Genomic DNA, 22420 nt, shown 5'->3' with positions numbered 1-22420 from the left:
GGGCGGCCTGGGTGCGATCGGCAGAAGCGAAACTCTCGCGATGGAAGCCTCAAGGAGGGCAGTGCTGGGCCGCGGCTCTGCTCCGTCCCTCTAATTTATGAGCAGCTCGCAGCGCCCAACAAACAAGTTGGAGGAGTGACGTCTGTGGTTAAAAAATAAATCAGTGGTTCTTCTTTGCTTCCAAACTCAGCTCTCCCGATGCTTCCCCAGCAAGACGTCGGCCGGGCAGCCCATCCAGCCACAGAGCAGCAGCACGAAGCGATTCCCACCTCCTGTGAATAAATGCAATGGTTCCCCCCCCCCCCCAGAGCCCTCCTTCAAGGGACCCCAGGCCCCGTCTGAGTCCTTTGGGGTCACCTTAGCTCTGCCCCTGCGCAGCCCCGAGGCTTCGATCCGTCCCAGGTGAAACCCAACCCTGCAGAGCGCAGCCCGGCGCTGCGCTGAGGCAGCAGTGAAGGTCAGGGAGCTCCACAGCACTGAGGGGTGCAGGGTCCTATTGGGGAGCACCGGGGGGGTGCAGGGGTGCGGAGGGAGCTGGTTTGGGTTTGCACGACTTCAGCCTCTGCGGACACAGCTCTCATTGCTGCGCTGGGGTTTGTGTAGGCAGGGCGGCTCCTGGGGGGTGGGAGATGTTGGACGGGACCGTTTCCCCCCGTGCCCAAATCAACATAAGTGTCTATTTATCGTGTGTGCGCTTCCTTACACCTCCCAAATACCGCAGTGCTCACACGGGCACACGCCGGTGCCAGGATCTCCAACCACGTTAAATAATTCACCGCCCCGCGCCGTAACCGCTCTGCTCTGCGGGAGCTCAGGGCGCGCTGTGGGGCGGGGGCAAACGGCCTCTGGGGCGCGGGTCCGGCTGGGAGCGGGGCAGAGCGGCGGGGGAGCGAAGGGCGATGGGTGGCGGCGCATCCGGAGCGCAGGAAGGGCCGGATGCGCGTGGCCGAAGCTCTCCGTGCAGAGCGGCTCCGAGGGGCGTCGGGCACCGCAGGGTCGGGATGCTCGCTACCGGGATGCTCCGCACCCGCAGCTTTGGGAGGCTGCTCCCGGGACGCTACGCGCTCGGTTGTCAGGGATGCGCGTTGCAGGACGCTCCGCACCCGCAGTTCGAGATGCTCGCTGCCGGGATGCTCGCCGCCCCACCGCCCGCGACGCTCTGCAGCGTGGGACGTCCTCTCCGGGACGCTCCCCACCCCCGGGACCGCGCGCTCCCCGCCCGACGCGGGGTCAGCAGGGGCCCTCGGAGCAGCGTCACCCCGCGGGGATCCCCCTCCCCTCCTCCCCGGTCGGAGCCGCGCCCCCCGCGGGCGCCCATCGCGGCGGTGCCGGGGGCGGGGGCCAGGTGCTGCGGGGCGGGCCGAGGGGAGCGGCGGGGGAGGGCCCGCAGGGGCGGCTAAAGGCAGGTGGCGGCGGGCAGCGGCCGCGGGAGGGCGGGACGGGACGGACGGGTCGAGCCGAGCGCTCCGCAGCGCGGGGCCATGCGGCGGGAGGCGGCGGGGCGGTGAGCGGGGCGGCGCGCCATGGCCGGGGCGGCGCGGAGCGGCGGGGGGCGGCGGGGGGCAGCGCTGACGGCCGTGCGCAGCGAGGACGGGACCCCCCCTCCCAGCGCTCCCCTCAACCGTCGGGGGGGACCGACGGCTCCGCGCCCCGCGGCCGCCTCCCGCCCCGCCGGGACCGCGCGCAGCTGCCGCCGCCGACTGCAGAACTGCCTCTACAACGTGCTGGAGCGGCCCCGCGGGTGGGCCTTCGTGTACCACGCCTTCATGTGAGTGCCGGCCGTGCGAGACCCCCTTCGCTGCCGGGGCGGGGGGCGGCGGTGCTTTTACCGAAGTTTTCCCGGAGGTCGGGGGGGGGGAATCCGGGCCGTGGGTCGGGAGGGTCCGTGCGGAGCGCGGCTGAGCCCCGGGAGCTCCTCCGAACGCGGCGCCCGTCGGTCACCGTCCCGCTCCGGCCCCGTCCCGTCCCGGGTTCCCGGCGCGGGGGGAGACCCAAAAACGAGAGGAGGGGACTCGGGAGGGGTCGGGGTAGGACTGGGGGTTGGGGGCAGCGGGGGAAGCACGGCGAGAGTCCCCGTCTGCGCCCGTGGGGTGGGGACGGCGGCTTTGGGTAACGCCGTGGGGCTGCGGTGCCCGGAGCTGCGCGCGAAGGGTGGCAGCGGGCACCGAAGCCCGGAGCGTTACGAGCCCGGCGCTACGGCATCGCCCTGCGGACGGGGATGCTCCGGGCTCACGTCCGCTCCCCGCCGCGCGTCGGGCCGCTCCGACAAAGCCGAGCCGTGCGTGCGCCGATTGCGCCGGGGGTCCGAAACGCTCCGGGCGGCTGCGGTGGCACGACGGGGTGATGCGGGGAGATGCTGCCTCTCCTGCCCGGCCGTGCCGTGAGAAAGGCGGCCGCTTTGGAAAGTGGGTCTCGCCGAAGTGCGCGCACGGAGCCGTGCGGGCCGCCCGTCACCTGATCGCCGCGCACCTGAGCTCCCCGGGGAGCTGCGCTGCTCCTCACACCCCCGCGCTGTGCTTCGGAAATAATACCTGCGCTGCAAACGCTGCCCTCGAAAGAGCTGTAATTAAGGATGGCAGCTGAAACCCCATGGAAAGAGAGGTGGGGGGGTCGGGCTTTTGGGTGCTCGCCGGGCTTTGGCACAGGGATCCTCCTCGGTGCGTTTTCCCCAGAAACAACCACGCAGCGCTGGATGTGAGGTGCACGTTGGGTCGGTGGCACTGTGGGGTTCCTGTGGGTTTACCTGCTGGGGCTGTGCGTGGCTCCAAGCGGCCCCATCCCTGCCAGCTCATGGCCACGACCCGGCCCTCCCTTAGCGCCCTGCGGGGCTCACGTTGGATGGAGCCTTTCTGGGAGCGGAGCTCAGCTCGCGGCTCTGCCCCGTTTCCCCCTCCCTCAGATGGAGATGAGGCTTTCACTGGGCGCTGACGTTTGCGGGAGCGAACCCTGCGTGTCCGAGTGCTGGGCTGTGAACGAGGAGGGCTCAAACCCGTCTCCTCGGGGACATCGGGGCACAGCGGTGCCGCAGTCCGTGGATCCATCCCAGAATGATGGCAGCTCCCCGCAGCCCGGCTCTGACACCAAGATGCGCTAACACAGGAATCCTGCTGCGAAGCAAAGCGCTTCGCTCCCCCCTCCCCCCCGAGCGGTTGAGCAGGGCTGAGCTGAGACCCCTTATTGGAGAAGTTCGTCCCTTTCTGCTGCCGAATTGACCCCGAATAGCTCCATCTGAGCCGCTGTTGGTGCACATCGCAGGGGGGATTTGTCACCGCCCCATCTCTGCAGCCCCGGCCCTGCCTGCAGCGAGGCCGCTCCCATCCCTCCGTGCCCTGGCTTTGGGGCCGCGCTGTGCCCGGGCTCCCGGTGCAGCTCTACCAGAGCTTCTGGCCCCGGAGCTTACAGAGAAAATCTGGGAGCGTGACTGGAGCCTTAACCTAAAGCTTTACGGCCAGAGGCAAATGCAGGCTTCCTTTTCCAGCCTCCTCTTTGCGCGTGCAGCGCTGCATCGGGGGCAGCGCGCAGAGCTCAGGCCGGGGAGCGGCGCTCCGGGTGCTGCTGCTCCACGGGGACGGGGAGCTTTGGGGGCGGCAGCACCGATCGCGGCGCTGGACGTGGCGCTGGGGGCGCTGGCTGGGACAGGCGCTGCTGATGGGGAAGGCAGCAGGACGAGCGCTTTCCCTGCGACGCCGGGGGCTGCCGCTGCGCTCAGAGCTTTTGGCCGCTCAGCTCGACGCCGAGCACGTGGCAGAGCGCAGCAATCCCAGGGAAATGGCTTCGTCCGCCGCTCGGCGCTGCTGAGAGCCTCTCCCAAATCGGCTCCGAGGTTTAACGCGGCGCTCATCCCCGACCGCGGGCGTCTCACGTGGGGCTTCGGCAGGAGGAACGCTTTCCCATCCCGACTCCCGCGTTCAGGCGGTGACGGCGGGATGGGTGCCGAGGCCGGGGGGAGGCTGTGCCCCCCAGTGGGGCCGCCCCCGGGCTGCGCTCACCTTGCCCGGCTGTGAAATGGGAGCCGCTTTGGGGCAGCGCCCGCACGGAGCCGCCGGCGCAGCAATTCCTGAACCCGACGCGCTGTCGCTGGGGCGTAAAATTAAGCGACGATGGCGCAACATGAAACTCTGCATTGATTGCCTTTTTCCTTTTTTTTTTTTTCTCCCCTAATTTCCCCTTTTGCTGCCGCCTTCAGCACGGGTTTGGGCCCCGGTGGCGTTCACGTCCCCTTGCCCCCAAGGTCCCCAGCAGAGCCCTCCATGCTGGGCTGTGCAGCCACCCGTGGGGCGCGTGGCCGCTCCGTGCGAAGCATCCGCAGCGACCAACCGGGGTGAGGTGTGGGGCTCAGCCGTGGGGTGACGCACCAAAGCTGCCGGGGCTGCGGGCTCCCACCCCACTGGTGGGCACCGAAGGGGCAGAGCTCGGCCGAGAAGCCCCGTGTGCCGCTGGGGAGCGGCGGCTGAGTCCCCCGTCCCATCGCAGCGCGGGGCGGGCGGCCGTGCCATGGTTACGCTGCAAACAGCGCGGTTATTTATATCCCGGGGCGGACAGGACGCCTGCCCGGCTCTCCTGGAAGGCTGCGGGGTGGATTTATAGGACGTGCTGTTTATACAGCCCGGGCTGAGCTGACGGGGCCGCGCGGAGCAGCGAAGCGCCGACCCCATCCCCATCCCCCCCCCCCGTCGTGCCGCCGGCTGGCTTTGTCCCACCCTGACCCCTTCCCCACAAGTGTGGGTCAGCCCATGTGGGGCTGTGCGTCCCCACGCCGAGCTGTTGGCACCGCGTGTTGTTTTCCTGCCCGGCACCGGGGGCCGTAGCAGAGCTGTTTGCCTCCTCCTCCTCCTCATCCAGGTCCCCCCCCAAACCACGCCGCCCTTTGCCAACCAGGGCTGCCCCCAGCGCCGTTTTCCCCGACCTCAGCATCTTTCCCAGCTCACCTGCTCCATCCCCTCCCGTGCAGCCGGCAGCATATGGCCGAGGCCGCTCTAATGAAGATTAATGCGAGGAGATTCGCCTTCTCCAAGCAGGGCTCCCCCCCCCCCGCGATGGGTTTTAATTAATATCTGGGGGCAAGGAGGGAGAAGTGCTCCCGCAGGCAGGCGCCGTGCCTGCAGGCTGTGAGCTGCCCTGCAACGCCGTTCAGCGCTGCTGCAGTGTCCCTTCCACCCGGGGCTGCGGGGAGCCCCTTCCTTCCAGCCCCCCCCGCGGCTGGCCGTGCCCTAAGCTGCTTAGGAGCTGCCGGGACGGGGCGTTTGCGTGGCTTTGTGAGTTAATTCCCAGCAGGTGATGCATTCCCAGCAAGTTGTTTCCCAGCCGGACCGCTGGGGCTCACATGACTGCGTCCTGCACCAGGGCCGGGGGGGGGGCTGCCACCCCTAAACAGCCTTCCCCAGGCAGAATGCTTTTTGCTGAGGGCTCTGGATGGATCGCTGGGTATCAGGTGTCTCCCAGCATCCCTCCACGGGGCCAGGCTGCAGGCATCCCTCGCCTGCGTGGTCCCACTGCTGCTTGGAATTGTGCTCGAGGGAGAAGAGAGCCCCCCCCCGCGCCGCCGCGGCACCCCAGGGTGGGTGAGGAGCACCAGCCTTTGCAGCCAGGGTGATTTCTGCATTCTCTTCTGCTTTGTGCTTCGCTGCCTGTGTAATTGCCGGCTAAATCCCGCTTGGATAATCCTTCTTGCTGATGGTGCACGAAGGCGCTGCCCTGGGCGGCTCCTCCAGACCTTGTTTTGCTCCTGGGGCTCAGCGGGGAGCGGTGCTGCTGTGTTAAGGGTTGGCACAGAGCTGGGGTGGGCACAGAGGGATGAGCACCGGGGGGGGGGGGGGGCCAGAGCTGCTGCAGCACAGCACGGCACAGCACTGCACTGCACTGCACAGCCCGCTCCTTGCCCAGCTCTGACCCTTCCATCCCCTCCAGCATCCCCCTCCCCAGCATCCCTGCATCCCAAACCAGCTCCTGCTCCTTCCTGTGCACTCACACCACACGGCAGCCCCCGCTGACTCCCACCCGGCTCCGTGCTGAGCCCCCTCTCACATCCCCACGGTCTCAGTGCCCGCCCCGGGGCCGCGGTGCCCCACGCTGCCACACGGAGCGGCTCCGGCCCCTCGCACATCACGTGGCACAGTGGCACCAACCCTTTGCTTTCCATTTTTAGAACCGCTGGATCAGGGGAAAAAAAATGTATTTTTGGAGAGTTTCGTTCGCTTCAGCTCCAGGATCTATTTTTTTTCTTTTCCCCCTCCTTCCTTATTTTAAATGGGCCAAAGCCCCTTTTGCCTTCAGCCGGCTCTCGGGACGCATGGCCTCAGGGCAGCTCCCCATCCGCCACCCCGGGCTCTGCCCCCCCTCCCCCCCGTGTCCCCACGGTGGCAGTGGGGCAGCAGATGAGGTCCCACCGTGCTGTGGGGCCTCGGCTCCCTGCCTGCCTTTCATTAGCAGCAGTTTTGCCGGGGGGAAAAGGCTGCAGGGCTGCGGCACAGCCTGGCATTGAGCCACGTGCTGCTGGAGCCCGGCCTTCCTCCTCCTCCTCCTCCTCCTCCTCCTCCTCCTCCTCTTCCACCTCCTCCAAGTGCTGTGGGGTGACCCGGGGACACATCCCCGTCCCAGAGTATGGGACCATTGGGCACAGCTGCCCCGTGGCACATGGAGGATTTCGTTCTTGTGCTTCCATGGCTCCAGGAGGAGGCGGGTTTGGGGGCTCCCCTGAGCCTTCTCTGTGCTACGCACCCTCGGCCTCCCCACATTCCTGTGCCGGGGCCCAGAGCTGAAAGCAGCACTCAGGTGGGGCCCCGTCAGAACTCGCAATTAACCCTGAAGCAATCCCCACACGTTTGGGTGAGGGCGGAAGGTGGGCACTGGGGGCTGGAGCTGTGGGTCAGGGTCAGCCCCGTGCCGCCCCCTGTAGTCCGTGCCTCCAAACCTGCGTGCTCTGCTTCCAGATTCCTGCTCGTCTTCAGCTGCCTGGTGCTCTCCGTTTTCTCCACCATCCAGGAGCACCAGAAGTTGGCCAACCAGTGCCTCTTCATCCTGGTAAGCGGGGGGGCACTCAGGGGCCCCCTCCCCACACTGCACCCACTGTCACCCCGTAGCCCTTCCCATTCCCTCAGCCTCTCTTCACCCTCTGGGGCGCATCTTGGTGGGGGGGAGGGGCTCAGACCGCTGGAGGAAGCAGGGCAGAGGTGGGGGGTGGGGGGAGGCGTTAAGAAAAGGCCGACTTTTCCCCCAAACTGTCAGAAAGGGCTGACGCCGGAGTTCTCCCGAGTGACGGAGACTAAATCGGGAAGGTCCTTGTGACTTTCCCGCAAGTAAGCAGAACGGGGCCGGTTGGGGCGCGCGGCCGGAGGACAATGCTGACGGAGGAGGAACAGAACCCGGCTCCGCTCGGTGCCGGCAGGAGGAGGAGCGCAGGAGCCGCCGCGCCGGGGGTGTCCCGGGAGGAACGCAGCGCTCCCCTCGCACCGCCGTTCAATTCTCGCCCCATCCCAAAGCGCCCACCCCGCACCTCCCGCCTCGCGTTGTGCTTTTCCCCGCAGGAGTTTGTCATGATCGTGGTGTTCGGGATGGAGTACGTCATCCGCGTCTGGGCGGCCGGCTGCTGCTGCCGCTACCGGGGCTGGCGGGGCCGCCTGCGCTTCGCCCGGAAACCTTTCTGTGTGATAGGTAGCGCGGGGGGACGTGGGCACGGGGGGACGTGGGGTCGGGGGCTGCTTCAGCGGTGCTGCCCCTCACCGCCCCCCACCCGCCCTCCAGATTTCATCGTCTTCATCGCCTCCGTGGCCGTCATCGCGGCCGGCACGCAGGGCAACATCTTCGCCACCTCTGCGCTGCGCAGCATGCGCTTCCTGCAGATCCTCCGCATGGTGCGCATGGACCGCCGCGGCGGCACCTGGAAGCTGCTGGGCTCCGTGGTTTACGCGCACAGCAAGGTGGGGGGCAGCCCCCCCGTGAGCCCCCGCCCCGTGCCCACCCCCGCCCACCCCCCCCTCATCCGGCCCCGCTGACCCCGCAGGAGCTGATCACCGCGTGGTACATCGGCTTCCTGGTGCTCATCTTCGCCTCCTTCCTCGTCTACCTGGCCGAGAAGGACACCAACGGCGAGTTCGCCACCTACGCCGATTCCCTGTGGTGGGGCACGGTAAGCTGAGCGGCGGGAGGGAGGGAGGGGGCCGTGGGGGGGGAGCTCCCTGCAGGGCCCCCCGTGTTCTCTCCCCGCGCAGGTGACGCTGACCACCATTGGTTACGGGGACAAAACGCCGCAGACGTGGCTGGGACGGATGCTGGCAGCCGGGTTTGCTCTGCTCGGCATCTCCTTCTTTGCGCTGCCTGCAGTGAGTGTGGCCGGGGCTGGCGGGCCGGAGGGGTCCCCTCTCTCTACGTCCCATCGCAGGGCAGGAATTCGGGAGAAAGGGGCAAAATCCACCCCTGTGGAGGTGACCCCCTGTGCCCCATCCTCCTCCCATCTCCAGGGTATCCTGGGCTCCGGTTTCGCCCTCAAGGTGCAGGAGCAGCACCGGCAGAAGCACTTCGAGAAGAGGAGGACCCCAGCAGCAAACCTGATCCAGGTGCCCCATCTGCACCCATCTCCTCCTGCAGTGCCACCGTCCGTTCCTCCGTGACCCGTGGCTGGATCCTGACCTGGGGGCTGGGAGGGGAGGCTCGGGGGACTCAGGCTGACCCACGGGCTGCTTCCCCCTGCAGGCAGCCTGGCGGCTGTACTCCACAGATGCCAGCCGGGGGTACCTGACGGCCACGTGGTGCTACTACGACAGCCTGCTGCCCTCCTTCAGGTAGGGAAGGGGGCACGGGGGGACTCACCGGGGGTCCCCGCAGGGCTGCTGGGTGAGCACTGCAGCGAGCACACACGTGGGCGCACGGAGCCGCAGCCCGCTGGCTGCCCAGCGCCCCCTCCCCACTCGCAGCACCCACCCCCCTCCACCTCTCACCCACCATCACTTCCTGGGGGAGGAGCGGTGCCGACAGTCGCTCAGCCCTCTGCCCTCCGCCGCCCCCGGTGGACGGACGGTTCTGTTTCACCTTTTTGCTTTTCCGAAGGCGGAGATTTCTTACCAGCTGCCCTCACGGAGCTCGGTGCCCCGCAATGGGTCCCAGTCCCGCTGCGCCGGGAGCTGTGGAGGAGCTGGATTTAGGATCCCGGCTCTGCTTTTGCTTCTTGTTTGGCTCCGTTTTGGCGCTTGGTTTTGCACGGAGGACCCGGCTCTGCTCCGCCTTGGTTTTGCTCATCTCGTTTCTTTTGGGAAGTTTTAATTTCTCCATGTTTTTATTTAACCCCCAACCTCAGAGAGCTGCTCCTAATGTTTGAGCACTTGCACCGAGCCCGCAACGGAGGATTTAGGAATTCAGAGGTGAAAAAATGGCCTGACGGAGCCCCGCCGCCGTATCAGCCCTTCTTCACCTCTGGCCAGAAAAGCCCCATCCCCGCCGCGTGTGCCGGGGACAGGTAGGGAGCAGCCGGCTCTGCCCCCGTGTGTGTGTGTCTGCGCGTGGTGCCGCCGCCAGCAGCAGAGCAGCCGCCCCGGGATGCCCCGTGCGGGGACCCAGCGCGGTCCCCGACTCCAGGGGCTGAAGGGCACCCGGTGTTCCCACCGCGCCACCCGGGCCGGGGCAGCGGCGCTTTGGGTCAGGGTCAGTCGGGGCCGACGGCTCCGCTCTGCCTCCTCGCGGTGCCGGAGCTGCGGCTCCGGGAAGTCTGGTGCGGCACAGGGATGTGCTGAGCTGTGATGCCGCCCCACTGCAGGGCTGCGGGCACAGCCAGGTGAGTACGGGCCGGGGGCTCCGGTCCCATCCCCGGCTTCTCCGCGAGCTTCACCTCTCATAACATCTCATCTTCTCTCTCTCCCCTTCCCTCTACTGCTCACCTTCCGCTCTCCATCCCCCCCCACACCTTCCCCGCCCCACTCACCCCGAAAGCTGGAAGGAGGAGGACGCGCAGCCCCACAAGTGCTTGAGCCTCAGGTAACGTCCGCCCCAAAACATGGCCGTGGTTCTGGCCGCCCGCCCCGCTCTGTGCCATCCTCCCATGGGGACCCCAGCACCGTTCCCCGTGCCGCTGCTGTGCACCCACACAGAGCTCTGCCACCGGGACGACAGCCGTCAGCGTTTATGCAGGACCCACACAAACGTGCTCACGCTTCTCACCTCCGCAGCAGCGGGGAGGAGGCGCCTGGGGGCTCTGTGCCCTCATACGGGGGTCACACGTGGGGCCGGGGCGCAGCGGCTCGGCTCAGCTCACTGATGCTCTCTTTCTCTGTGTCCCTGCCCTGCCCCCCAGCCAGGCGGGTGGTGGGAAGCGGAGGCTCTTGAGAACGTGGGCCACGTGGAGACGGAGGTACCGCGGCCCAGGAGCTGCCGGGTGCATGGGGAGCTGCCGGGTGCTGGGCAGGGGATGGGGCAGAGGGGCAGGGGGGGGAACTGTGATGCAGCACTGGGGGCCGTGCATGGCTTGGGCTGGGAGCCGGCTTGGGCACGTTGGGCTGTGCCTCAGTTTCTCCCCATGCAGCGTGGGTGAGCCTGGTTGTGCCGTGTCTGACAGCAGCAAACTGAGGGTAACCCCGCGGCGGTGTGCCCGACAGCCTGCCCTCCCCCCTCCTCCCCCCCTTGGGGAAGGAATTTCCCCATCCTGTGCGTGTGCTGCCAGCCCAGACCCAGCTCCTGGCCGGGGAAATCAGCAGAGCTCTCCCTCTGACTGCAGTTTTGTGGCCCCGCACAGCAGCAGGTGTCTCCCTGCACTGCGCTGTGTGCTGTGTCCTGCGCAGCTCTGACTCCCTCTGTTCTTGGGTCCCATTCTGCTTGGCCTCCTCTCATGTCCCCAACGTGAGCCTGCAGTCTCCCATCACCCCAGAGGCAGCACCAGGTGGTGTTTTTGTGTCGGTCCTACATAAATGATGTCTTCTGCTCCCCCCCCCAACCTCCCCCCAGCCAGCAGAGGGGTTGGTTTCGGGAGTAGAGTTTGCAGCGGGGCTGCAGGAGCAGAGCAGAATGGTGGTGCAGCCTGCAGGAGGAGAAGGAGGAGGATGGCAGGGCCCGGCCGGCCCCACGTGTCAGCAGGAACGGGGCTGCTCCATGCACTGCTCTGCTGCGTGTCCCCACCTGTCTGTCCCTCCACCGTCCGTCTGTCTCCTCTCTCTGCTCTCAGAAAGAGCTGCATAGAGGCTGCTCTGCACGGGCATGCAGTGACGCCTGCTGCCAGCCTGAGCTCGTGCCCAGTTCGCGTGCTGGGCTCTGCCCATCCCTTCCACCCCCCGTCCCCATCCCTGCTCCCCGGGCAGCCGCCAGGCACTCATTCTGCCCCTCACCCCCCCTCGCAGCACCAAGATGGGCATCAAGGAGCGCATCCGCCTGGGCTCCCCGCAGCGCCTGGGCAGCCGCGGCCGCCTGCACCTGGCCCCCCCCCTGCACCGCTCCCCCAGCACCGAGGCCGTCCCCGAAGCCCCCAGCCCCAGCAAGGTGCACAAGAGCTGGAGCTTCAACGACCGCACGCGCTTCCGTGCATCGCTGCGGCTCAAACCGCGGCTGCAACCTGAGGGTGAGCACTGGGGGGGGGGGGGGGATGGACACGAGGGGCCGTGGGGGGGCTCAGTGTGGGGGCTGAGACCTCTGCTACTCCCCCTTGCAGCAGAGTGCCCACCAGAGGACAGCGGCGAGGAGAAGGGCTCCCACTGCGACCTGACCTTCGAGGACATCATGCCAGCAGTGAAGACCCTGATCCGTGCTGTGCGGTGAGCGCATCCAGCCCCGGGCACCAGGACACCAGAGCCACGTGGGCTGGGTCCCCACCACGACCCCCATAGCAACAAACAGAGCCCCGGGTGCTGGCCGTTCTGCATCCAACCCCCCTCCCCCCACCCGCAGGATCCTCAAGTTTCTGGTGGCCAAGAGGAAGTTCAAGGAGACCCTGCGGCCCTACGACGTGAAGGACGTCATTGAGCAGTACTCAGCTGGGCACCTGGACATGCTGGGCAGGATCAAGAGCCTGCAGACACGGTGAGATGGCCCCGGGGAGGGAGGGGAGACCCTGGGGTCCTGCACATCCCCAGTTACGTGGGGCACATCCTGCCAGCCCCACGGCCATCAATGGGGCCCCATCCCCGTGACCCCAGTCCATTGGGAATGATGCGCCGTGTCTCCTTCCCTGCAGCGTGGACCAGATTGTGGGCAGGGGAGGCCCCGCTGCTGACAAGAAGATCCGGGAGAAGGGGGAGAAGGCAGTGCTGGATGCAGAGCTGGTGGATGAGCTGAGCATGATGGGCCGCGTGGTCAAGGTGGAGCGGCAGGTATGGAGGGGACGTCCGTGTGTGTCACCATGTCACCGTGTCACCACGTCACCACGTCACCACCCCATGGCTCATCCCGTGCCCACAGGTGCAGTCCATCGAGCACAAGCTGGACCTGCTGCTCGGCCTCTACTCGCAGTGCCTGCGCAAAGGCTCGGCCAACTCCTTCAGCCTGGCCGCCGTGCCGCTGCCCCGCGAGCCCGACATCACGTCAGATTACCACAGCCCTGTGGAGCACGAGGATGTGTCGGCGTCAGCCCAGACGCTGAGCATCTCCAGGTCGGGCAGCGCCAACATGGACTGAGCAGGGGGATGGGGCCGCAGGGATGGGCTCCGGCCGTGGGGGGACGTGGGGACGTGGGGAGCCCTGGCCCCACTGAGCTGCGTCCCTCTCTGCGTTACTTGAACTCAGCGTCCTCACAGCTGGGCAGCAGAGGTGCTCTGTGCTGAGCGCTGTGGTGGGGATGGGGGGCAGCAGCAGTGCTGCGGTGGCTGCTCTCTCCAGGGGGGGGTGGGAGCCCCCAGCCCAGGGTGGGTGTCCGCCTCCCCATGGGGGTCCTGCACGTCCCAGAGCCGCGCTGGGACCGGCACAGCTATGCAAGGCTCCAGCTCCGGAGCTGAGCCCTTGGGCACAACCCCATGGGGTCTCATCGGGGTGGGGGGGGGGGTTACCCCCCTTGCCCTCCTCTGCCAGGGTTCCCCCCGCTCACGGGGCTGCGGCTGCACCTCCACAAGTGCAGCAGAACCTTCTGCCCCTGCATGCTCCCAGGGCAGCATCTATCCGTATATGTAAGAGACAGATATGCAATAATGTCTTAATTATGCAACACCCCCGGGAGCAGCCGCCCGGGGGACCAACGTAGGCAATAAGAACCTCCTGCCAGCACGCGGGGCGGCGTCCTGCTCTGCAGGGGGCTCAGACCCCCCTGGAGGGCGGCCCCGAGGCTGTGGGGCCGGGCAGGAGGAACCAGGATCATCCCTCCCTGCCCCCGCTGGAGGACTGACTCCTTCCCTGCTTGTCCCTGGCCCCTGGGGGTGACTGCGGGTGGGGACAGCGCAGCGGCGGCGGCGCCCTTTGCACGCTGCTTGCACCAGGGCTGCTTTCCAGTCCCCCACCGCAGTAGTGCCAAAATTTGTTGGTACCCCTCGGGGGGGGGCTCGTGGGACCCCCTTTTGCCTTGGAATCGTGGGGGATCCCAACCCCACTCTGCTGCTGCTCCCAGCAGGGCTGTGCCCTGGGATGCCCACCACCCCTCCTTTCCCTCCGTAGTGCATGCGAACAGCATGGGCTGTGCTCGCAGCCCCCCGGGCTGTGCCGTGGGGCCGGGGGTGCCCAGGGGGTGATGCACAGCCGTGGGTACCCGGCCCTGGAATGAGGGTGCATGTGACAGCTTCACCCCCAGCCCCGCTCAGTCCTTAACCCGTAGGGCTCCTCCCCGGGGCTGGCTGGGCCCCTCAGTCCCTCTTTTTCCCCCCCAGCCGCCCGTAGTTACCTCACTTTATTAACTTATTAACTTATTTCTTTCATTAAACTTTGAAGTAGACGCCGCCTGCCCGCCTGGTTTCTGCCCCCGCTCTCCCGAGAGGTGGCACTCCAGCCCCACCGCAGCACCCAGCGCCCATCCCCCGCCCCCCCCCCCAACCACTGCCCCACCTCGGCCGGCAGAGGGGCTGTGCTTTCCGGGGCGGTGTGGTGTCCCCAGACGGTGCGTCCCCACACGGGCATGGCGTTGCGATAGCCTCAGGAGCGTTCCAGACGAGATGAGAGTGCGAGACCCGTCCTCACAGTGCTGCAGCCCCCCCGGGGGGGGGTGTCAGGCCCCCTTGGGAGCGCGTCCCCCCGCCCGCAGTGTCCCAGCACCGCCCCCATTGCCTGGAGGAAGCCGGACTCTCGGCCGCTCCTTCGCCGCATTTCCTGGCTGAGCCTTCGCCAACAGCCGGCCCCGCAACCGCCACGCAGCGATGGAGCGACCCCTGCAGCCCCTCTGCCGCTCCCCCCGCCCCCCAGAGCAGCCGGGCCGCGTCGGGACGGAGCCTTTGGGTGGCCCCGCTGAGCGCTCGGGGTGCAACCCGGGGAACCCCCACCTGCTGGCGGTGCAGCTCTGGCTGCGGTACCTCCGGGGCTGCTTTGAAGGGAGAGCCAGGTCGGGGCGAGCAGGAAAACCCCGTTCTGCTCTGCTTTGCTCCCGGCTGGCAGCAAAGCTTCTCGGAAGGGGGGGGGGGGAGGGAGGTGGTCCGCAGTCACTCCTTGTGCCCGCAGTGGGGTCCGTGCATCACTGCGGGGGGCTCCGGCCATGCAAAAGGCTGAGCCCCCGCGTGCCCCCATTGCTCCGGGTCTGAGCTCTGCGCAGCGCTCCGGGTCGTTGCTGCAGCCTCACCCACGCGGGGCAAAGAGCACAAGTGTGCGATGCCCCCTGCAGCCGCGTGTGGCACAGACGGGGACGAGGCTGTGGCCCAGCGAATGTGTCCGTGCGTCCTGCCGGCCGCCAAGGGCACCTGCGGGAGGAGCGTGGGGCTGCGGGTGCTGCTGCCCCTATGGCGGGGGGGGGAAGGGGGGAGGAAAGGCAGGAGGATACAGAGCAGAAGAGGCGATGTCCCGCGTCCCTCTCGCGGTGGCTTTGCTCTGTCCCCGGAGGGTCTCGGAGAATTCGTGACTCACTCCGAATTCCTGTCCGTGTGCCTGCAGACAGCCGGGCTCCGGCCCAGTTCCTTCCTGAAGCTCTCGGCGGTCCAAGGCCGCGTGCTCAGGAAAAAGCTCTTGGAGGAGCACCGGGCTGCGCTGCCTGCAGAGGTGGGGGGGGCCGGGGAGAGGGGTGCTCTTGTAGGACCCCCGGGGGTCGCGCTGTCTCCGTCGGACACCGGGAGCTCCTTCGGGGACCCTCGGCAGCGCCGGTGCCGCTCCTCGGGGCCAAACCTCCCCGGGAGGAACAGGAGTGCAGCAGGTGGGGGGGCCAGGGGCTGCCTGTATTCACCCCCAGCGTGCGCCCCAGCAGCGGGACAGCCGCGTTCCGCCCCGGCAGACGCAGTGCTGGGCACACGGACACACACACGGCCCCCTCCACGTGCTGGCGGCTCGGGGGACCCCCACCCTGCGACAGACGGGTCGGGGTGCGCAGAGCTTTTATAGCGCGCTCTCTTTGGCCCCAGCATTCCGAGGGTCTCCCCCTCCCCACCCCGGCAGAACTCGGGACCCAACAGGAGAAGGGGCTCTGCGGGCGGCGGCATCGAACTCATTCGGCGCGGGGTGGGGCAGCGCGGTCCGTCCCCTGCCCGGGATACCCCCGGCACCTCCCCGTGCCCCCTCCCCCCCCCGGGGCGCGGCTATAAGGGAGCGGCGGGGCCGGAGGAGGCGCTCGGAAGCGGCTGCGGCGGGGAGCGGTGCACGGCGGGGCGGCAGGTATGGGGCGGGCGCGGGTGTGCCGCTTCGGTGCCATTCGGGGTCACCTTGAGCCCCTCAGGCGTTCTCCTAGGGCCCCCCAGGGGTTTTTCTCGGGTTCCCGGGGCCGCGTTCCTCTTCTTTTCTCTGACAGCCGTGGGCTGAGGTTGGGGAACTCATCGCAGCGATGGTACCGCCGAGCTCCCCCCAGGCAGCCTTTACGGTCCGGTTCCCCCATGGGGCGCAGCCCGTGCTCGGCCTGGGCGTCCCACGCAGCCCCACCGCCGTGGGCTCCGCCTGGAGGCTTTGCTTCGGGAAGGGGGGCTGAGCTGAGCGTCGACACGGGGCTGTGAGGCCGTATGGGGGGAGGAGTGAGGAGAGCCGGGCAGGGAGGGGGGGGTCACAGAGCGGCTGAGGATCTCCGCTCCGGAGCTGCGTGGGCGCTCCGTTAAGGAGTTGGGCGGGAGATGAGGAATGCGAAGGATTTGCGCGTCACCTGGCTCCGAGGTCCCAGTCCCTCCGGCGGCTCAGAGCCCGGCACGAGGCGACGCCGGGGGCTCGGGGTCCCCACGCACACCGCCCCATCCCATACAGCGGCTCCGGGGACATGGCCAGCACCGCGCTCGTGCCCTGGGCGCTGCTCTGGCTGCTGGCGGCGCTGGGTTCGGCAGCCCGGACGCGGACGCGCCGGGAGTTGTCGCCGGGTTTGTACGAGCACGGGGTGTTCGATGCCGGCGGCTCCTACTGCCAACGCGGGGATGTCTGCTGCCGCGGGCGCGACGACGGCTGCACCGTGCCCTACCTCGACACCATCTGCTACTGCGACCTCTTCTGCAACCGCACCGTCTCCGACTGCTGCCCCGACTTCTGGGAGTACTGCCTGGGCATCCCGGCCCCGTTCCCTAAAGCTGCAGGTGAGGCGGAACCCCCCGGAGCGGTGCGCGGCTGCGGGATGCGATGCGCGCGTCCGGACGGCGGCAGAACGGGGCCGGGTGCCGCCCCGGTCGTGTCTGGGGCACGCCGTCCCCGACTTCACCCCGTGGGCAGCGGGGGAGGGATGGGAGAGAGGGGGGGGAACCGGGGAGGCCCCCTCGTGCAGCACAAGGCTCTCTCAGAATCCCCGCAGAGCAGAGCCAGCTCCGGCCATCAGTGGCCCCTTTATCCCGTCCCAGCCTGCAGTTAACCCTCCTCGTGCCCACCTCTCTCCCTCCCAGGCTGCGTTCGCTCCGGTCGCGCTTATCCCAGCGGGGCCACGTACCGGGACAACTGCAACCTGTGGTGAGTGCCCCCGTGCTGCGCCGGCCCCGCAGCGTGGCACCCTGACCCCGAACCCAGCCGTGATGGGAGCGGGGCCGCGCCGGATGGTGGGGGCTGATGCAAGTTCCTTTGCTGTGGCATATTTGGGGTTTCTGTGCCCGCACCCAGCTTGCCCCGGCTTGATGGGCTGAGCGTGCCCCGTCCTGCTCCAGGTGGGGATCCGGCCCCACGCAGCTCAGCGCTGCACCGGGGTTGGCTCCGACACGGCACTGCGGGCATGCTGGGATGGGGAGCACGGAACCTGCAACTGAGGAGCACTGAGCTGCACTGAGATGAGGGCAAATCCAATGCTCCATGTGGAGCTGTGCATCAGCGTGCGTGGATGCAACCAGTGTGTGTGCCTGCAAGCCCAAGCAGCCTCGTGCAGCCTTGCAGGATGAGCACAGCCCTCCCCGAGCCACCGCTGCCCCTCTGGGCACGAGGGAGTCGGGGGAACTGAGGCCCCTCCGTGCTCAAAGGAGCTTTCTCTGTGCTGGGAAAGCATCCCTGCTGCGCCCCAGATCTTCTTCCCCTGCACTTGGAATGCGGAGAGCAATTCCTGCTGTGCTTCACCCCGACTTGGGGCGGTTGTATGGGAGGGAAATGTAAAGCATGGGAGATGCAGGAGAGTTGTGGGGAGATGCTGTGGGTGCGCAGCTTGGCTTCACCCCGGATACGCCCCCAACAGCTGGGCTGCTCAGTGCCTGTGCCCAAGGAGTTAACAGCAAGCAGCTGGGTCACCAGAGCTGCGGCCAAGGAGGGCAGCGAGGGGTGAAGGGCTCGGGAAGCGTCTTACAGGGTTTTTCCATTGCCTCACAGTGCCTGGGGAGAGCAGATATCGGGGGATTCACACTGCCTGCTCCAAACGGGGCCTTGGGATTTGTCCCCTGTGTGGGGACGTGGGGCTGAAGGCAACGGCTGGGATGTGGGATGGCTCCTGGGAGGGGCTGATGGTGGGAATTGGGGTCTGGGCGGTGCTGTGACCCCAATGGGGTGGTGGGGATGGGGATGGGGAGCGGTGAGCGGGGCTGCTCTGCCCACAGATCGGCTCCATAAAAGGGAACGGCGTGCCGGGAGCTCGCACTGCGGGCAGCGGGGCTGGATGCCGAGCATTGCTGGGAATGTGGGGGGAGCACGGCTGGAGGCTCCCCATGGGGACACCCCTCCCCCCCCTGCCCGGGTCCCCCATGGGTCGTGCAGTGCTCCCTGCTCAGGGCAGCGCAGATCCTCCCTGGGCTCATTTCCAAACCCTGCTGGTTGCTGCAGCCCTGGTTGGTTTTCGGCTCGTTTCTGTCCTTGGGGCTGCTGCAGGGACCAGGCTGGTGTTGGGGGTCCCAAATCCTGGGGTTGCTGCTCCCCACCTGCTGACCATCTCCTCCCCACAGCACCTGCGGCCCTGCAGGGCAGTGGCAGTGTGAGGAGCACGCCTGCCTCGTGGATGGGGACCTCATCGACGCCGTCAATAGGGGAAATTACGGGTAAGGGCTGTAAGTGACTGAAGGGATGCAGGGGTGCTTCACCCCTCTGTGCTCTGTGGATGTGCCAACCCCATTCTGTGCTCTGTGCAGGTGGAGAGCAGCCAACTACAGCCAGTTTTGGGGCATGACGCTGGAGGACGGGATGCGCTACCGCCTGGGCACCTTCCGGCCACCCCCCACCGTCATGAACATGAATGAGATGCACGTGAGTGGGACCCCACAGATCTTATCTTGTAACCCCCGGCCCCAAAGCTGCGAGCTGCCCCGCTTTTTGGAGACAGCAGCTCAGCACATTCCCCCTCGCAATCCCTGCGTTGCCAGTGTTGTTTTTGCCCCTTCCCTCCTTGCTGGGTTCCCATCGGAAAGCCTGCCCCATAGCTGCTGAGTCGGCACAGCCGTGTGAGCGGGATGCCCTCAGGCTGCAGCCAGAGCCGGCCCCATGGGGCACCTTCTGCTGACCCCATAGCGGGCTCCATGGGGCATCCATGGCAACATCTCAGTGGGACCCTGTTGCTCTGTCCCACGTCATGCCTGGAATTTGAAGTCCTCCTGGCCCCAAAGGATGCTCCGTGGGGACAGGATGAGCCCAGCGCACGGCTCACACCCATTGCAGGGCCTTGACTTGCGAGGTTTAATTTTAGCAGCATTTCCTGCACTGGGTGCTGTGACCTCCCCAGAAGGGCCGCTCAGCGCGTGGCCTCCAGGCGGAAATGCCGGGCGTCACTCGGAGCCGGGAGCAGGGACACAATGAGGGCCCCCTGTTGGCACCCGTGGCCGGATGCTGAGCACTGGAGGTGCTGTTGCTGAGCCTGAATTTGGCAGAGGTTGAGAGAGATGGCTCCTCAGGGCGGCACCCACATCCTGGCTGTGGTGTCTGTGGTGGGGTTGGGGTGGCGCTAGGGACCGCAGCTCTGGGGGTGCCTTGGAGCGGGGGGTCCCCACACCGTGAGGCTGTGCCCCCACAGATGGCCATGGACTCCAACGAGGTGCTGCCCCGCCACTTTGATGCGGCCACCAAATGGCCCGGGATGATCCACGAGCCCCTGGATCAGGGCAACTGCGCCGGCTCCTGGGCCTTCTCCACGGCAGGTGAGATGCAATGGGTTTGGGGATGGGGGCTCGTGGGGCAGTGGGATGGGACCCCCGGGGCCGTCACCATCCCTGACCGCCGTGCTCGTCCCCAGCCGTCGCCTCCGACCGCATCTCCATCCATTCCATGGGCCACATGACGCCCTCCCTGTCGCCCCAAAACCTCCTGTCCTGTGACACACGCAACCAGCGGGGCTGCAGCGGGGGGCGGCTGGATGGAGCCTGGTGGTACCTGCGCAGGAGGGGGTGAGCAAGGATGAGGGGATGGCGATGGTGGCAGGATGGCAGCGGCAGTTGGTCTGGGGGTGGGTTGGGATGGTGGTGGTGATGATGGTGAAGGCGGCGGCGGTGGGGAGGCAAAGGGCTGGGAGTGGTGATGGGGATAGCAACAGGGATGGGAATGGGGTGGCAGTGGTTGTGGGACGGGGATGGGAAGGTGAAGGAATGGGTATGGTGATGGCAGTTGGGTGTAACCGGGGGATAGCGATGGCTATGGGGTGGCAGGGGGATGCTGATGGAGTTGGGCACGGGGACAGGAATGAGGACAGCAACGAGGACAGGGACGTGTCCAGGTTTTCCATCTCCTCCTCTCATCCCCATCCCTTGCACAGGGTGGTGACAGACGAGTGCTACCCCTTCACCAGTCAGGAGAGCCAGCCTGCTGCACAGCCCTGCATGATGCACAGCCGCTCTACAGGCCGGGGCAAGAGGCAGGCCACAGCACGCTGCCCCAACCCCCAGAGCCACGGCAATGAGATCTACCAGTCCACCCCTGCCTACCGCCTGGCCCCCAGTGTGAGCAGCCGTGGGGCTGGGGGCGGTTCTGCCTGCAAAAGCCAAGCTGGGGATCAAAGCGGGGCAGAGAGGGAGGGGAGGGATGCGATGCCAGGGTTGGATGTGGAGCTGCCTCTGCAGGCGGCAGAAGAGGGGTGGTGTCACCCTGCTGGGTGTCCATGGGGTGCTGTGGATCAGAAGGTGGGGACCCCAGCCCTTGGTATCGGCTGTTTCTGTGCTTGCAGGAGAAGGAAATCATGAAGGAGCTGATGGAGAACGGCCCTGTGCAAGGTAGGGAGCTGGGGGGGGGGGGGCACTGCCCTGCAGAAGTGGGATCTGTGCCCTGGGGTGCACTGAGCTGAGAGGGGACTGGGGGGGGACAGAGGCTGCTGGAACAGCTCAGGAGCTGCCCCAACCCCGCTGCTGCTTAATGCTTAATGCAGCCCCAGGGAGCTGCCCGCTGGCACCTGTTGCTCATTAACTTCTCAGAGTTAATCTCTGTCTCGGCAGTTGGTTTTATTTGATTTTTATTTTCTTAATCCTCCTCCCCCGCGCAGCTGAGCCTTGTCCCATGTCCCCAGCGCAGCCCCGTGTCCTCTGTGCTCGCGCCCTCTGCTCTGGGGGACGCAGAGCTGAGCACCCAACCCCTATCCTCAACCCTGCAGCCATCCTGGAGGTGCACGAGGATTTTTTCCTGTACAAGAGTGGGATCTATCGACACACACCAGTGGCTGAGGGGAAGGGGCCGAAGCACCAGCAGCATGGCACGCACTCAGTGAAAATCACAGGGTAGGTCTGGGGGGGGTGCAGGGCATCACAGTGGCTGGAGAAATGCTTCCTTAGGGGGGAGGAAAGGCGTCCACCTTCCTCTGGGCAGGGAGAGGAAGCGAGGAGGGAAGGAGGCTGCTGGGCTGCACTGGGGCTGCTGCCACAAGCGGTGGGGAGCATTCAGTGCTCAGCAGTGGGGCTGGGATGGAGGCACAGACCTTTGTGCCGGGGTCCCAGAGGGGCTCCTGGCCCTGGGGGAAGATGCTGGAGCTGGGAGTTGGTTTCCCCAGTGGGCAGGGAGAAGGTGTGCTCTGAGAGCCCCCTGGTGCATCCCCACGGGGGGGCCGCAGTCCCTCCTCACTGCCCTCCTGCTGCAGGTGGGGTGAGGAGCAGCTGCCCGACGGCCAGATCCAAAAATACTGGGTGAGTACTGGTGTGATGAGCGCAGCCGGGCTCAGCCCCCTGCTTGGAGGCTGCAACCCGGGGAAGATCTGAACACCAGGTTTGGTGCCGGGGAGGGGAACGGTCGCTCCTGCGCTCAGCGTCCCCCGTTGCAGACCGCGGCCAACTCGTGGGGCAGAGCGTGGGGCGAGGACGGGCATTTCCGCATCGCCCGCGGCGTCAACGAGTGTGAGGTGGAGAGCTTCGTGGTGGGCGTGTGGGGCCGCGTCAGCGTGGAGGACATGGCCCATAAGTGAGCACAGACCCCGCGGAGCTCTCCTTGTCCCTGCCCTGCCCTGCAGCCCCCCCCGGCCCCAGCAGGGACACCCCGGGTCGGACCCCTCGTGCCGCCGGGCGCTGACGCAGCGGCCGGGGTGCATTGGGCCGTGCACGGGGTGTGGGGCCGGGGCGGGGGGCATCGCATTGCCTGTGGGACGGAGGATTTACTCACTAATCCAGCCCGGGCTCAGCCGGCTTTGTTGGCAGTCGGGGGCTCTTCAAAAGCAGCCACCCCTGCCCGCGGTGTCTGAGCCCCCCCCGGTCGCGTACGTAGGGCGGGAGGTGCTGTAGGGTCCCCCAGGCAAAGCACGGCTCCTACAGCCCTCCGTCTGCCCCTATGGAGCTGCGGGGGGTAAAATGCCGCGGCACCGGGAGAGGGGAGGACGGGGGAGGCTCCATCTGAGTCCCCAAAGAGGAGGAGCCCAGGGCTGGGTGCTACCTGATAAGGATGGCATCCCTGCAGCTCCATCCCCCCCCTCCCCATGGTGCTAAGGCCCCGGAGCAGGGAAAGGGCCACTGCAACCAGCCCTGGGGTCTCCATGCCCCCCTCCTGTGTCCCCACCCCTGCCAAAGGAGGGACCCGAGCTGCCGCACAGCCTCACCTAACCTGCATGTGGGCGGGAGGGGGGGGGGCGGGG

General features: G+C 67.2%; 3 protein-coding genes across 3 annotated transcripts; 2 read left to right on the top strand and 1 right to left on the bottom strand.

Moving 5' to 3' along the window:
• Nucleotides 1-1078: 1078 nt before the first annotated feature.
• On the top strand, nt 1079-13825 carry KCNQ4 (potassium voltage-gated channel subfamily Q member 4). The gene is given in 16 exon segments (XM_042885001.1): nt 1079-1693; nt 1695-1768; nt 6930-7020; nt 7524-7650; nt 7741-7916; nt 8000-8125; nt 8208-8318; nt 8457-8552; nt 8689-8777; nt 9290-9448; nt 9919-9963; nt 11316-11533; nt 11624-11726; nt 11860-11991; nt 12146-12281; nt 12370-13825. Coding segments are annotated over 16 exon segments (2514 nt in total). The 3' UTR covers nt 12586-13825.
• Nucleotides 13826-14522: 697 nt separating this feature from the next.
• Nucleotides 14523-15506, bottom strand: LOC122187475. The gene is made up of 2 exons (XM_042885000.1): nt 14941-15506; nt 14523-14777 (listed from the first exon to the last, which is right to left on the bottom strand). The coding sequence occupies exons 1-2, from the start codon at nt 15504-15506 to the stop codon at nt 14555-14557; spliced, it is 789 nt and encodes a 262-aa protein (XP_042740934.1). The 3' UTR covers nt 14523-14554.
• Nucleotides 15507-16092: 586 nt separating this feature from the next.
• TINAGL1 (tubulointerstitial nephritis antigen like 1) lies at nt 16093-22388 on the top strand. The gene is made up of 11 exons (XM_042885058.1): nt 16093-16571; nt 16872-16935; nt 18339-18431; nt 18522-18636; nt 19397-19520; nt 19616-19766; nt 20132-20315; nt 20540-20585; nt 20960-21083; nt 21440-21485; nt 21620-22388. Exons 1-11 carry the CDS (start codon nt 16265-16267, stop codon nt 21758-21760), a joined length of 1395 nt encoding a protein of 464 aa, XP_042740992.1. The 5' UTR covers nt 16093-16264; the 3' UTR covers nt 21761-22388.
• Nucleotides 22389-22420: the final 32 nt, after the last annotated feature.

Source organism: Lagopus leucura, unplaced genomic scaffold (assembly GCF_019238085.1).
Source record: "Lagopus leucura isolate 7727_CA_CO unplaced genomic scaffold, USGS_WTPT01 Super-Scaffold_100048, whole genome shotgun sequence".
NCBI classification, from domain to species: Eukaryota; Metazoa; Chordata; class Aves; order Galliformes; family Phasianidae; genus Lagopus; species Lagopus leucura.
This window is presented reverse-complemented; position numbering and strand designations above follow the sequence as displayed.